This window comes from Clupea harengus, unplaced genomic scaffold (assembly GCF_900700415.2).
Source record: "Clupea harengus unplaced genomic scaffold, Ch_v2.0.2, whole genome shotgun sequence".
In the NCBI taxonomy this organism is placed as follows: domain Eukaryota; kingdom Metazoa; phylum Chordata; class Actinopteri; order Clupeiformes; family Clupeidae; genus Clupea; species Clupea harengus.
In genome coordinates, this window is record NW_024880235.1 from 1 (window position 1) to 15878 (window position 15878).

The 15878-nt window shown below is 44.9% G+C and overlaps 1 protein-coding gene across 1 annotated transcript; it reads right to left on the reverse strand.

Annotated features, from left to right (window-relative positions):
* Window positions 1-2349: 2349 nt before the first annotated feature.
* Window positions 2350-13584, reverse strand: LOC122131674 (polypeptide N-acetylgalactosaminyltransferase 11-like). Its single transcript, XM_042706310.1, has 5 exons — window positions 13168-13584; window positions 8059-8382; window positions 4886-5009; window positions 3372-3601; window positions 2350-2390 (listed from the first exon to the last, which is right to left on the reverse strand). The coding sequence occupies exons 2-5, from the start codon at window positions 8339-8341 to the stop codon at window positions 2350-2352; spliced, it is 678 nt and encodes a 225-aa protein (XP_042562244.1). The 5' UTR covers window positions 8342-8382; window positions 13168-13584.
* Window positions 13585-15878: the final 2294 nt, after the last annotated feature.

Below are 15878 nucleotides of genomic sequence, written 5' to 3' on the forward strand. Positions count from 1 at the left end.
CTGGCCTATAGCATGACGCTAACTAATGGACATTGACCTTATTATGAAGTGAAGAAGTCAGATATGTCCGGGAGGAAACGTGTTGTTCCTGTATGGGACTATTTTGAATTTAATAGTGAAAGCAGCACGAGAGAACGCTGCAAATTGTTAGACGTGGAGCCGGAACTCAAGCTGGCGCAATACAATGATGCAGCATGGAACTGATTCTGATCTGTGCACCATCCTGAGAGAGACAGTGGACATGTAGGATACCCAGACATCCACAATATAATGACAGTTCTACTGACAACGTCTGTCTTGACTGGCATTGGCGGAAAGGTCATTCAGCTGCTCGAGACATTTAACGACATGCCTGAGGAACAGTATGACAGTTGGAACATTGGCTCTAATGAGTATTCACACAGAAGTTCAAATCGATACGCAGACAATTGAGGGAACTTGTCACAACAGGGAGTAGGAGAGTCAATCTTCCATTCTAAGGAAGGTGCAAGTAAAAGTTACTGATGGAGCACATACTGAGCTAGTGACCAAGAAACAGATTAGCTTTAGTAGGCCTATTTATCTGATCCATGTTTATTCTTTCTTTCAAAATGAGTTTAAAATCCGTGGACGCTAGACCTCCATCACTGGGTTCAGTGCTAGCAATGTATCTAGCTGGCATCTAAAATAGAAAGAAAACATACATTACATACAACCTACGACTAATTTTATTAACTCAAAACTGTGGCTAAATAAGAGCCAAATCAGGTTTTGGCTGGAGCAGACCATTAAACTACCATAAAGTAGGCTAAATTACTTAACAAGGTAATGTTCCAATCAATTGATTTCTTTTCAAACGTAGCTCGATTCACAGTGCAGTCTTTGTCACACTGCCATGCTCCAGGCACTCCTGATTCATTCCTGTTAATGTCAATAGATGGTTTCTCTACATTTACCGAAAATGAGCTGCTGCTGTTGTCCATGGCACACTCTATGTTGCTGGCACTATTTCCTTGACTGTGCGTAGCATAGCCTACGGAAGGGAGGGGTGTAATTTCACTGGCTGTTGAGCACAAATATCAACAGCCTTTCCCGAAAAAGGCATTGCATCTTTAACAGGCTTTCAGCCTGAAACAAATATATTGCATATGTTAGTTCAATTCAATCTTCAGTGATAAGTGGTTTTTTTTTCATGCCACACTAATCCTTGACAACCTTTGTCCTTAACTAAAATTATAAGAACTAAAACTATAATAAACTCAAACGAAATCGAAATGAGTCCATGAAATTAAAACGAAATTGAAACTAATGAGAGCACTGCTGAAACTAACCTCAGTGCCTCAGTGCCTCTACCACCCCAATGCCTCAACCACCCCAGTGCCTCAGTGCCTCAACCACCCCAGTGCCTCAGTGCCTCAGGGCCTCTACCGCCTCAGGGCCTCTACCACCCCAGGGCCTCTACCACCCCAGTGCCTCAGGGCCTCAGTGCCTCAACCACCTCAGTGCCTCTACCACCCCAGTGCCTCAACCACCCCAGTGCCTCAGTGCCTCTACCACCCCAGTGCCTCAACCACCCCAGTGCTTCAGTGCCTCAACCACCCCAGTGCCTCAACCTCCTCAGTGCCTCCAAACTGCTGAAACCCTCAACCACCCCAGTGCCTCAGTGCCTCTACCACCCCAGTGCCTCAGTGCCTCAACCACCTCAGTGCCTCAACCACCCCAGTGCCTCAGTGCCTCAACCACCCCAGTGCCTCAGTGCCTCAACCACCCCAGTGCCTCAGTGCCTCTACCACCACAGTGCCTCCAAACTGCTGAAACCCCTCTACCACCACAGTGCCTCCCTTAAATACACAACTAATGTCAGGGAGTTCATGCAGCGCCGCGCCAATTAGGGCCGAGTGCGATCCTGCTGGTTGGGCTCTATTTACATGGCCTGGATTTCTAGCTGGACACGTAGACCTCAACAGCAACATTTCAAAAGCTCCAACTACAAACACACCACTGCATAATAAACAAGGGCTGTTTCCAGGGGGGTGCATAACAAGGGGACACGGTGTGAGATGCACAACTAAATAACCCTTTCAATTACGCTTGTGTAGTGTGTTTGTGTAGTGTGTTTGTGTGTTTGTGTAGTGTGTTTGTGTAGTGTGTGTAATGTCATCTCCATTTCTAAGGTCACTATGTTCTGTCCTTGACCATGTTTCTGCTGCATGCACGCATGCATGTATGTATGTATGCATGCATGCTGTTCTCCCACTGCAGCAGCCTTCATCTTCTTCTTTCTCGAGCCCCACTGATCTGCAGGACTCTTGATCTTTCTAGAGTCGGACAAAAGGGCCTGGCTCTTCCTCCGAGGCCTGAGGAGGGAGATTAGATCAACTCTGGCTTGGCGCCCGTCCCAGGGGCCGCCGCTGCCAAAGTGCGGTCTGACAGGACACTTCTGAGCACTACGCTTTCCCAATAGTTGAAATGACACCAGCATCGACTGCACTAACTAACTCAGACCAAGTAGGTCACACACACACACACACACACACACACACACACACACACAGAAGCCCGCCGGCCCCGTGGATTCCACGAGAGTGACAGTCAGATAGCTGGTGTTCATTGTTTGGTCTCTGTCTCTATCTATCTATCTATCTATCTATCTGTCTGTCTGTCTCTCTGTCTCTGTCTCTCTCTCTCTGTCTCTCTCTCTCTGTCTCTGTCTCTCCGAATTTTCTCATGTCAAAAGGTTTCATCATCTAGGTTTGCCACATATTGTTCTAGTGTTCTCTTCCCTCTGGATGTCTGGTTCCTCATTTCTCTCCCCCTCCCCCTCCCCCTCCCATTGTTTAGTGAATTGTTTTCTCATGGTTTCCCCCATCGCTCATTCTCACTCCCACCCTCTTCATTTGATTGCAATGTGTCCGCTCTCGCTCTCTCATTTTCTTTCCAATTCTTGATTGTCTTGATTTCTATCTCACTCTCGTTCTCCCTCCTCTCACTCCCCTCATCCCTCTCCCACCACTCTCTCTTGCCCTCAGTCTAGTGGGGTTGGGGAGTCTGTGTGTTTGTGTGTCTGTGTGTGTGTCTATGTGTGTGTCTATGTGTGTGACTGTGTGTGTGTGTGTGTGTCTATGTGTGTGACTGTGTGTGTGTCTGTGTGTGTGTCTGTGTGTGTGTCTGTGTGTGTGTCTGTGTGTGTGTCTGTCTGTGTGTGTGTCTGTGTGTGTGTGTCTGTGTGTGTGTGTCTGTGTGTGTGTGTCTGTGTGTGTGTGTCTGTGTGTGTGTGTCTGTGTGTGTGTGTCTGTGTGTGTGTGTCTGTGTGTGTGTGTCTGTGTGTGTGTGTCTGTGTGTGTGTGTCTGTGTGTGTGTCTGTGTGTGTCTGTGTGTGTGTCTGTGTGTGTGTCTGTGTGTGTGTCTGTGTGTGTGTCTGTGTGTGTGTCTGTGTGTGTCTGTGTGTGACTTGCCGAGTTCGCTGTTGTCATCCACCAGGATGATCTCGTGCAGGAGGTAGGCTGGCGTGCGGTCCAGGACACTGTGCACGGTGCGCAGCAGGGCCGACAGCGCCTCGTTGAAGAAGCAGATGACCACGCTGGCCGCCGGCAGGGCGATGGGGTAGGGGTGCTCTTTACATCTGGGGACGGACACAGAAGGAAATGATAAAATAGCCTTGTCGAGCTCGCTGTGTTTTTATGCACACTGATTTTTAAGACAAATAAGAAAGACTGAGATTAATGAGATCTAAAGTGTTCATAAAAATGTTTGCTTGTGATTTGAAATCTACTGATGTGACCAAAGTCTGTGAGAGCCAACAGGTTACAAGCTCTCCACATACAAGCACGTGTAAACGTCTATGGTGCAAACACAAACAAATACCACAGAGCTCTCCAAACGATGAGGCAACCTGTTTTTACAGAGTGCTAAAACTTGTACTTTAACCATTCAAGTCACTCTTTGACCCTGTAAACCTCCTAAGAGCCCTAATTCAACAAACATCCACTCGTCCAGGAAGGTCCCATGGTCCGCCTGAATCATCCGACCCCAGTAATGATTGCCAGGCCCTCCCAGGCCCTCCCAGGCCCACAGCCCAACGGCTACAGTTCCAACACAAGCATTCTAGACTTGAGCTCGAATCAATACCCATCAGCGCCCCGTGTTGAGAGCACAACTGATATTGATGTGTTCCATGGGGCATACAGAGATGCACACACGTTTGGGCTGACCTCTAGGGAAGCCTCCATTTTGTTGGGGATGTTACATAACTTACAATGCTAGCTAGATAGCACAGCTGTCTGCTGGGATTCAAACCCATCTCCTGTCATGTCCAATGACAGCATACCTACCGGAGCCCGCAGGACCACCCACGGAGAAGCACGTATGTGCACTATGGTATAGAACAATCTCTATTTGCACGGGGGGAGAATTTGACTTTGGCTTCACAATGTATCACAGTCAAAACTGCAAACACACTGTGGCTTGAAGCTCTGAAGCCTTGAAGTGTGTGACGGTCACGGCTCAGCGGAGCCTTCACTTCCATCCTTAGAAGTGCCAGTCACCCCGGCCTCCCTCAGGACCGTTCAAAAGACACGTTCTGAGCCATGCCTACAGGTGCCACAGTTACAGTGACATTATGTTTTGTAAGGTCTCGGGAATTCTAAGCATATTTAATCATGTCCCTTGTTCACAGTTTACACTTGGTACATTGAATCAGAGGACTACAATTTACATGGTTGCCTTGTGCACAGACTAATGAGCCTGGTGTCGAGGTGAGGGTGTAATTGGAGCTGCCTGGAATACCATCATAAAGCTCTAAAATATTGACGATCCTCACTCATCTTACTTCAGACAGGCAGCTGATCAGTTAATCAGTAGTGTTGGCAAGACTCACAGACACACACACACAAACACACATACTGACTTGTCATTCCTGGTGTCGGGCAGGTCTCTGTGGTAACCTAGGCGATTGCTGATGAGCACATTGAAGGCGTGCTTGTGGTAGCCCATGTCCCGGACTTCCTGATCCTGCTCGTTAAAGATCATACCTGTGGGGGAAGTGACATCAAAATCAGGTAAAGTGTCAGAGAAACTGATTCCTGAAGCCGTAAAAAATAAATTGTGAATCATTTTCTGGATGTAGCCTTTCCATTCCTTGAAATGTGCACTGAACACTGAAGGCTGTGAGTGCTAGGCTAATGAGTGGACTGAGCTTGTCCATGTTTGCAAAGCAGTTTTTAAATCTCTTAAATCTAAAGTCCGGGGGTAGATAAAGTGTTGCTATGGAAACAGAGCGGTCCTCTTGAAAGCCATGGATGTGGCTTCAATTGACCCTGGCCGTAAGAGGCAGGCACAGACACACACATCTGAACCACTTGCACAAATGTGTTTAAAAAAAAAACACCACCAAATTATTTCCTCCTTTCTTTACCTCTCTTTCTAAGTGTTTCCTTGCTCTGAAATTCGTGTCTCTTCTCACAGCTAATTTCAAATCACTCAAACCTCAGGCGGTGGTGGAATCACTAAGCCACAATTGCGCCTATGCTCAGTGAGCAGGGATAATTCTGGACAGAACGCTGGCATTTATACAAAGGCATCATGGGAGGTGTCGCACGCGATCACTCCTCTCTTTCACTCGTTTTTTAATGAGCGACCATGGGAGCTAAACCAACGCTCTACGTCTCCGCCCTGATCTATAATGGAGACGGGGCTTGTCAACACGTCAAGGCCCATTCCGGAGACAGTGAGCGCAGAGCACAGAGCTGGGAGAATTCATTATTTCGAATGCGCAGAGCTCCGACTCCTGACAGCCATGAAGTCCATCGGGGACTGACTGCTATAGCACTGTGAAAATATACAGCCTGAAAATTGCATTAATCGCCAAGACTCCCTCTGGTGCCAATCTGAATTAGTCTGACATCCCCATCGCTACAAGACTATGGTAAAGATATTCATAAATTGGATTCAGAAAGTCTAGCATTTTCACAAGTAAGCTGCCTGAAGCAGGATTCTGCACAGAGAAGGTAAAACTAAATGAACTGCCGAGCTACCTTATATGCACTTTTACACTACAGAAACTACAAACAGAGGATCAAGTTTGACAAGTTTGAGACTAACCTTGACATTTATCATGCCCTGGGCAAAAGAATGCACCTCTCAATCTTATTTTGAAGTTGTAAATGAAAGAAGTTAGGGCTGCTCGATTACAGCCAAAATCACGATTATTTTGGTCGATCTTGAGATCACGATTACTTGATTTAACGCGATTTAACGTGACTTAACGTTATTACTCATTCAGCGTTCCCCCTAGGATTTTTTTCAGGTTGTTTGTACATGCGAAAAATGAATTTATGTTTTTACTTTATTAGTAGCAATATTATCATCAATGCATATTATTATTATTATTATGTTTAATACAAACATATATTAACTTATATTTTTGTCTTCTTTACTTAAAATAGTAAGAAAGAAATAGTAAATACATACAGACAAGTGTTATTTAAAATTATCTTTAGTTAACTTGTGTACAGAGTACTAAGCACTGAGGTTTTTTTATATTCAGTTGAAAAGATGAGCACTGTAGGTCTACAATGACGTAGGCCTTCACAGATATAAGCAACATTATGTAACAATTTTACCTTAAAACAACCGCTTCAAACTCATTTTGGTGGTAATTTTTTTTTGTAATACAGAGTCAGCCTGTAATAAACACAGTCTGTGCTACTGCCACAGCACACATTACACAATCTAAGTTTGGTGGACAGGGTGAGACACCTCTCGCGAGGACTCTGTAATGCTTTATGGCACCACCTCAAACAAAACAACAACTAGACCCTCCTGTAAGCTATGAGAAGAAGCTAGCTCAGTATTCTCTGTATGGACTTCATAGCAGAGGAAGAAAGGAAGGTGACGAGGAAGACGTTGTTGGAGGAAGCAAGGAAGAGAGAAAAAAAGAGATGAAGATCTGTAGTATTTCCAGATGCCAAAAGCAATTGACCTCAGTCCACTAGCATTCCAAATAATTAATCCCACGCCAAAACCTTTGATCAATGCGACGCCAAATAAACCTTGGAAGTTTGCAACCTTCAAAACCTAACTCAGCTAGCTTGTAATAAATAACACTATCCAATCTATCTTATGCACAATACGTGCCTTTATCATGTTGCCAACAACATTTTATTGGATTACACATACTCCATATTCAGAGGCTTAGAAAACCATGTATATAGGCTGAAAACACGAGCAGTATTTCAAAATGTGTCATTCTTTTTATAGTTATTCTTTTGGTTATGCAAACACTTCTGCATAGTCATTTGTGTAAAATCTCTACCTCTTCTATCTTGTCAGTCCACATGCTTCTTTGGCTTCTGCCGTTGCCTTTGCTAGTTCCATATCATTCAGCTTGTCAACAAATACACGTGTACCACTGTCCATTAGGGGGTCTCAAAGTGTGATTTGTATTTTTCGATAGTGGTATAATGGGGCTTCAATGGTGCATTGCCACTAATATCAGCTGGTTCTGGTTGTAAGTTATGTCGTGTTTTCACGTGGGGGTGTGATGTGAGCGTGTGTGGCACTGGAAAGGTGGTACTGGCACCAACCCAGACCGAGCTGTTGAAGTGTTTATTTCAGGACTGCAACACGTGGTGAATAAACTTGGCAATATTTCATACTAAACACACTGACGGGTGACTGATCTAATGAGATGCTAACGCTAGGTCCGGGATTGTCTTGCCTTTAAACTGGCATGCTGCTATAACTGAGAAACCGTTTGTGTCTTGAACAAGGCTGTAGTGGACAACACTAAGAGAATGGATAGCTCTTTCCTGAACAGGAATCGAGTTTAGTCGGATTTGGACATTCAAGGCGTTTTAAATTCATCTAATTTGCACACAGTCTGACACCGACTCCACTCATGTGGGCTGCAACAATGCTGCAAAACCCTGAGTGTCATTCCATCTGTTCTATGCAAACTGATCCACCCACAGACCCACCCACCCACCCTGCCACCCTGCCACACACACACACTTCATTTTGCATTTAGCTACACACTGCCTGTCCAAAACCTTCAGCATGCTCAGCTCAAGCCAAACTCACCCATCTCTGGCGAGAGGTCAGCCGCCTTCCCTGCGTTGGCACCTCCCTTCCCCCGCTCGCGCTGACCAACACCCTGGTCCCGGCGCTGAGCTCCGGGGTTACGGGTGTAGCGCGGCTGGAGGCGGTGCAGGAGGCCCGGGGACTGTGGCCCCTGGACGGGCACATGGTGCAGTGACACCTGGCTGTCCTGGCCCAGGCTGAAGTAGAGGAAGAGGAGGATGGACCACGTCACGGACGTGAAGAAGCAGCCATAGCAGAAGTAACGCAGAGTGACGCTGCCCATGGTCGCCCTAGCAACATGGTTGGCGGTCCATCTCTATAACCCTGAGGAGGAGAGAAAATAGAGAAAGAAAAAAATGACTACGCAAATCAAGAATTACCACATATCACCACAAAACGACCAAAAACAAATGCTGTTGAAAAACCACAGCAATAACTCACAATAACAACGTGATCTTTGGCTACAGCGATATGTATCAGGAGTTCCAAGACGCGTGTTCCAGTATGTGTGACTAACTGGACTGATGAAAATAACTAACAGCTACAAAAAAAATTGTCCATTTCCTCTACAGTTGACTAAAAATAGTCCTCTCAACACAAAGAAGAGAGAGAGAGAGAGAGAGAGAAAGGAGAGGAAGAGAGGAAGAGAGAGAGCAAGATAATTCTGTGAGAGAAGAAAGCAAAAGGTGTCCAGTTGGACATTTCACTCTGACAGACACGCCGCTTGAAACCCTCGCTATTTATAAATCCCAGAAACACAAAAACATCCTTGTCATCTGTACCTTGGATGTGGTGCGAAGCGCTGGCGAAAGAAAAAGAGAGAGAGAGAGAGAGAGAGAGAGTGAAGAACGTCCAGCATGTGGGTCTCCAAGAAACTGCGCCAGCACGCCTTTAAAACAGAACAGGCTTGCAGAGAGGGAAGGAGGAAATTCTCTCTTCTTTTTTTATAAATAAGAAGAAAAATCACTTACAAGAAACCAGAGGAAAGTTTACATGTGGAGCTGGAAGAGAAGCGAGGAGCAAAGATGGATGGAGGGGGAGAACGAGGGAGGAGGAGAAAAACTGCTGCTGAGGGCCTGTATGTGGCTGACTGGAGACTCATCAGGACAGACAGATAAGATGGATGAGATAGATGAAGAGAGAGAGAGAGACGGGGGGAATAAACAGAGCAGGGAGGAGAACAACTCAGAGAGAACACAGAAGACATTGATAGAGATGAAAGAAAGAAATCAGACAAGAGGAAACGGGCATGACTGAGGTTAGCAAGGGGAGATGAGAACATAGACATCCGTTTGTGCTGATTGTGTGTGTGTGTGTGTGTGTGTGTGTGTGTGTGTGTGTGTGTGTGTGTGTGTGTGTGTACGTAATGGGGGCAGGAGGCGACGGGTGGTTGCTCAGTCACACCACAAAAGATGGAAGCTTTTGAAGTGCTGGAGCCAGGATCATGTGGATTAACTGCTGTATATAAGCACCCCACATCTAGGCTAAATCCCCCCACCCCCCACCACACACACTTTAACAGGCTACACAAAACACCACACACACACACACATTAACAGGCCACACAAAACACCACACACAGGCACAATATAGGCCAGACAGGGCCAACACACATAAATGAACACACGCCACACAAGATCAAGATAGAACATAGAACACACCACACGTCCATATGCACTCCCAAAAACGTATTAAGACTACTGTTTCTAATCAAGAGCATCATAATGCCACACACACACACACACACACACACACACACACACACACACACACACACACACACACACACACACACACACACACGGCGGGGAGTCTGATGACAGGAGTGGGTGTGAGGACGTCAGGAGTGGTGCAAATAAGAGGTGAACCATTTCATGCCACCTAGCCCACACACTCGTTCACAGCCGCTTGAACACCAGCCGACACACGAGTGAAGAGCGAGGACGCTGCACTGCACAATTCATGCGAGGACAACTGACACCGCGGGCTGCCTCTCTGTCGGGGAAAAAACAATTTCAACCCCCTGGACCAAAAGAGAAGCAGCAAAGATTTCCTTTCCTTCCTTTTTCTTCTTCCTTGTACTGCTCCTCTCTTTTAAAGAAAAAAAAATTCCACATATCCCCCCCCAACATATGGACGCCCCACCCCGTGACTGAAATGTCGACAGGATATTTTTCCGGTGCCTTCCAGGGTGCAAAGGCCTTTGGAGCTCTCCGTGGAGTGAACCATTAACGATGCTCCGTTTGATGTGGGAAGAAAGTAAAAAAATTGAATGAAACAGGGAAACTTTAATGAAATGGGTACAAGGGGAAAAAAAGATGATGGAGGCTTTGAGGCAAAGCCCAACGCTTGATTGTACCACAGGATGTTTGAAAACAGCATCCTTCATTAAGAGGCTCGGGGGGTGGACTTGACTTCCCTTGGATAGATCAGCCGCATCTGATAGTAGACTGTGTCCAGATATCTTTGGAATTAGGACAAGTACACAAATTGGCTTGGTTGTGAAGTTTTTATGTTAATAAGCAAATACACTTTAAATATGCATTCATCCATACATATATACATAAGGGATGTATCGATACCAGTATCGGGCCTATACTGTGCTCATATACTCGTACTCATTAAAATTCTCCAATACCACTTCATGGCAACATTATGTTAAACTCAATGCTGTGGTCAGGGGGTGTTCTGTCATTTCTTTTCCAGATTTGCCTCCCGGAAACAGCTGGTAGCAGGATTTTATGATATTATGACTGCCTGCCATTTTATACTGCCCTATCAGACTTGCCCATCAGAAGACGTTGGGTAGGAGAAATTGACTTGCTGATTGTATCGGCAAGTGCACAAATGTAAGTACCGTACTCGTGGTAAAAAAGTGGTATCGGTGCATCCCATTCATCCATCCATCCATCCATCCATCCATCCATCCATTCATCCATCCATTCATCCATCCATAAATTAATTCTTTCCCCTTGCATTCTTCTGCTAAACAAAATCAGTTGTGGTTTCTTTGTAGTTTGTTACAGATACGTGCACACTCAAAAACAGCACAATGTCTGTCACTGGGGCAGCAGGGTATTAAAAATAAATAGATTAAAAAAGAAAAAACATAGCACCAGGACAGAAATGCTCACATGCACACACTCTGTTGGCCTGTATTAAGCCGTGTTGACGAGACGACAACAGCGAGCTGGGCATAAACCCAAACACACACACACGCACACACACACACAAACAACTTGAGGGTACGGGACACTCATCCCAGTGTACTAAAACACAGACACACACACACACACACACACACACACACACACACACACACACACACATCTCTCTGCCCTGACCCATTTCCACTCTCAGCGCTTTAGCCAGCACTAGCCGTACCCCTCTCTGCAGCGTACACTCCCTTACAGTGCAGTGTAATGAGACAATTACGGACATCCAACCAAGCGAGATCTGAGCGATGCACAGAGCCATCAGCCAGCCAGTTTTCAATATGAATATAACTCTGGGTTAGGTTCAGCGCTCCTCTAGAATTTATACCCTATGTAATTTGGCAGTGAAAACTAAGCAGAACCGCCAGGGCGAACATTTAGACAAGCGCTGCATTGAATATCTGCTGCACCAGAGCAATCAGCCCCAGTTACACTGAATAGCGTATCAGGGTACACCGGCACTGATAATGCAAAATGGGGACTCGGGAACAGCAATCTCGTTCTACTGTGCAGAGTAACACCCCCCCCCCCCCCCCCCCCTCCCTACTGTGTACAAGCCCAAGGGCAGAGAAGGGAAAGTTAACAGGATCCTTTTGTCGTGTCTTGGTCACAAGGTCATGGGGCTGCTGAAGCACCTAACCTCCCCACGGTGGACTAAAGAGAGGAGGAGCACCGCAATATGAGAGCTTCAGGGGAACTCAATACTTCATCAACAATTAACGACAGCCAAGAGTCTTAGCAGGACTCATGCATCGCTTATATCAGGCACCTGGGAAAGACTGGTTCACTCTGTGCTTCTTAACCACTCCACAGATAGTATCTGAAGTTACATTGTATTGCCTCCATATTTGTCTCTGAACCTGTTGAGAACACTGCCGTTTATGTTGAAAAGCTCTGGCGAAGGGTTGGGCTTTCATAGTCATAGGATCTGACGAGGCCTGGAGCTTAAACACCTACTATAAGGCTTCACAGAAGTCCAGGGCTCGGATTTGGTCAGCAAAACCATTATATAGAACAGCCATGTTCGAAAAAAGAAGAGATAGAAATCCAATAATAACTACTTACTAACCAAGAGTGGAAATGTGGAGTAGAGAAGTTTGATATTTGCCGGCATGACCGAACGATGGAGGTTAGTAAGTTATTTATTAAATGCCATTTTTCTCTCCTTTCATTTTGTAAATGAAACGAAAGGGTAATTGTAAAGTTTTATTATTCAACAAAAAACTTTCAGATAGTCAATTATGATGACTTGGTTGTCAGCACCGCATGTGAGCTTTGTACACTTCGTTTATTCGTCTGGGCTGCAGGAAAACAAAGAAACCGGTCATACCACAATCAGCTAAATGGTATTTCAAGCTGAAGTTCTGTACTAAGTAAAAGGGGAACTTCGTATTCAGTTTCTTTAGATTGAATTTAGATTAGATTAGATTCAACTTCATTGTCATTTCACAGAGTACAAGGACTGAGACAAAGACATGCAGTTTAGCATCTAACCAGAAGTGCAAAAAAGCTGAAAAGTGCAGAAGTGCAGTATGTGCATATGTATAGTGGTAATATGTTTAGCAACTAATTCGCAGAATCTGGAGAGCCGCTGAGCCTCGCGTTGGGCACGCGCCGCCATAAACAACGGAGTTCTGAAAGAGTTCTGATGTGCTGCAGAACCCTGCATAGAACCCTGCTTAGATTACGGTCAACATGCTATTCAACAGAGTCAGCATCTCGCAACTGAAGACGGCAGCGCTTGGCTCAGGCCACAGTTTACAGAAAAGCAGCCTCAACACAGAGGAACAAGAACTTTTACAAATCTCCTTTAAAAGCATTAACTTCATCATGTGGTATGTGGTTAGAGGTCAACTCACATGGAACCTTAAATATAATGAGATGTACAACTTACATAACTGGAATTGGTGGAACTAACTGCCCAATCTAGTTTCTGCACCAATGAATCCCGCCAGCACATTCAAATCCAAACAATTTCTCCAAGGCATGGAGATAATAATGTACTTTCTGAGAGCAGAAACTGTGCTCCGTCTCAGCGCTTGGAGGTGTAAGTCGATTCTGACCATGGCACCGTAGTAGGTAATATAATTTATCACATGAGGCGCCTGTACCATAGAGGACAAGGTCAATTTTCAGTGTGCCATAACAGAAATAATACAACCTCAGACAAAGACAAGGAAGTTTGCTTTACACCAATGTACAAAAAAAATGGACACACAAATCATTTAAATGGAGTAGGCTTGATATCCCTCCTAGACAGATCACAAATCCAAATCCTGACACAGCTATAATTAGACACCTAAATTCTAGCTGCAGCTGAGACAATGCGGAGTGGCTCTGCCAACACACTCCCTTTTGCAGGCTGCTTGTGGTCTTGAGCTGTCAGTTCTACGGATCAACAAGGGAAATAGGAATGCTAGAGGGAATGGCCAGCAAGAGGACAAACTGGGGCAAAGAGAACAAGTTGAGAAGTTAGAGGGGCTTATGTTGTTGTTGTTGGTTTACTTGCGTGGACAGACCAAGCTTGAGGGTTTGTATAGATGTACACATCGAAATATAATTAAACTACAGTATAGCTACCAATGGAGTGGAGTAATTTCACATCTGGGAAACAGCCCTTACAAAAACCAGCTCATGGGGAGAATTTTAGTTTAACTGTTATTCTGCTCGATCTATATTATCTATCTATAATTTACTTATCTATGAAAAGTACCACCGCTGACACATGAAGCTTGACTATGTGCTGCTTGTAACTGGAGCTGAATCCATCTATCAAGGCGACCGTGCGCATTGCTACTTGAATCCTGGGACTGAATGTGATTAGATGGAGACCGACCTTGACAGTAATTGTATGGCTACAGGTCATGACTGTTACAAAATTATGTTTTTTTCCAGCAAAAAGATGACATCCAGTTTCAAAGTCAACCTAACAAAAAAGCTCCAGCACATTAATTTCATACCAAAGCGAATATACCTGACCATTACTCCATTATTGCCGATAAGTGTGTTTTAAACCACATCTTTATGATACAATGTGTCACGAGCAAGCCGAAATATACATGAGTACCGTTCTAATGGGTTTGTTACATTGTTTTATCTATGACTGGACTTCATCCACGCTGTTCTATTTAACTGATGCACAACACTACACGTTTGCTAGCGTAAACGAATCGACAGATCATCCTTCACTGTCACCGCCTAACCAGTTTTAAATCACCGAGGTTGCATCTGCACTGAATAGATGCAATGAACCACTTCGGGTTTTGCTAGTCCTAGCTAACTACGGTAGCTAGTAAGCCACAGGAGGGTCGCGTAGCAGACCCATAAGTTAGTGAAGCGAAAGTTTGATTACAGAAGTGTAACTATCTGCTGTGACACACCTAGCTCATAATCAGTTGTATGCAGATTACCAACATTTCAAACAAACCGTTACAATAGGCAATCGTGAAGACGTTACCAGCCCGTAGTCAAATTAAAAGAATCAGCGCGTATCCAAGAATCCTTGCTAGCAGGCTAACTTCAAGCTAAGAGCTAACTGGCTAGTTAGCTGGGGAGTTAGCTATATATGGCCATATCGTTACGAAGTTGTTAGACAGACAATTGTTGATCACGGCAACCGGAGTGTTAAGGAAGATGACCATCTACCAACTACATGGTATCAAATAATGCAAGAACGCAAACAGTGATTCCAGAGCTACTTGTGCAACATTCATAAACGCAGGTGGAGATGAATAGTAACAACAGCGGCACAATAAGTGCATGCTTTAATAGGAGCATACTACAGCCCGAGCTCTCAATCATTCTGTTGGTTACATTAAGTCTTTATAACAGCTGGCGGTGGCCATTGTTATTGAACGAAGAGGCAACACCGTTACTTACTTGACAATAATCCTCCCAGCATCGTGTGGTTTTCGTCAGATTTCTGCAAGCCTCACTGCTTCTACTCCTCTGGAGTCTCCGTGTTGCTGGTCTGGATAGGTTTCGGAAAAACCTCAGCATGCATAGTCGCCCCGTGACTCCAGTGCAATAGCAAATCCAAATCCGTCTACCAATGTTTTGCCTGCCTATTCGCTGCAAGGCACATTTACACATCTGCTTTGTCTCCTATCAGTGCTTCTCAGATTGTCAGTAGGCTCCGAGGTATTTAGTTATAACTGTAACACTAATCGAAAACGTGAAGGTTGCTATTGAAAATAATGTAGCCAATATTTTGGGGTGTAATGACATCTCTAGCCCATATTAGGCTGTGTGAGATACTTTGTGATATACATCTAATACTAAAAGAACTAAACACCAACAGCTGTTGCATACCACTACTTTCTCGGGCTCTTTTGACCTCTTTTTTTTTTTACCAAGATCTTGAATTCAACGCGCATTTTGCCGTCACACACCCACTGACCCTAATGTATGCAGGGCAACTCTCAAACTTCTGTTTCATATAGGATATAGTAATTATAGGCTACACAGTGACCATCGATGTGGTTCAGGTGATGAATGATACTGCTGCGTGTGTTGGCTCATAACCCAAAAGAGATTTGCACGTTTGTATCCACACCCTTGTAACTCTTTATGACTGGTATGATATGTCAGTTTATTTTCTATCTT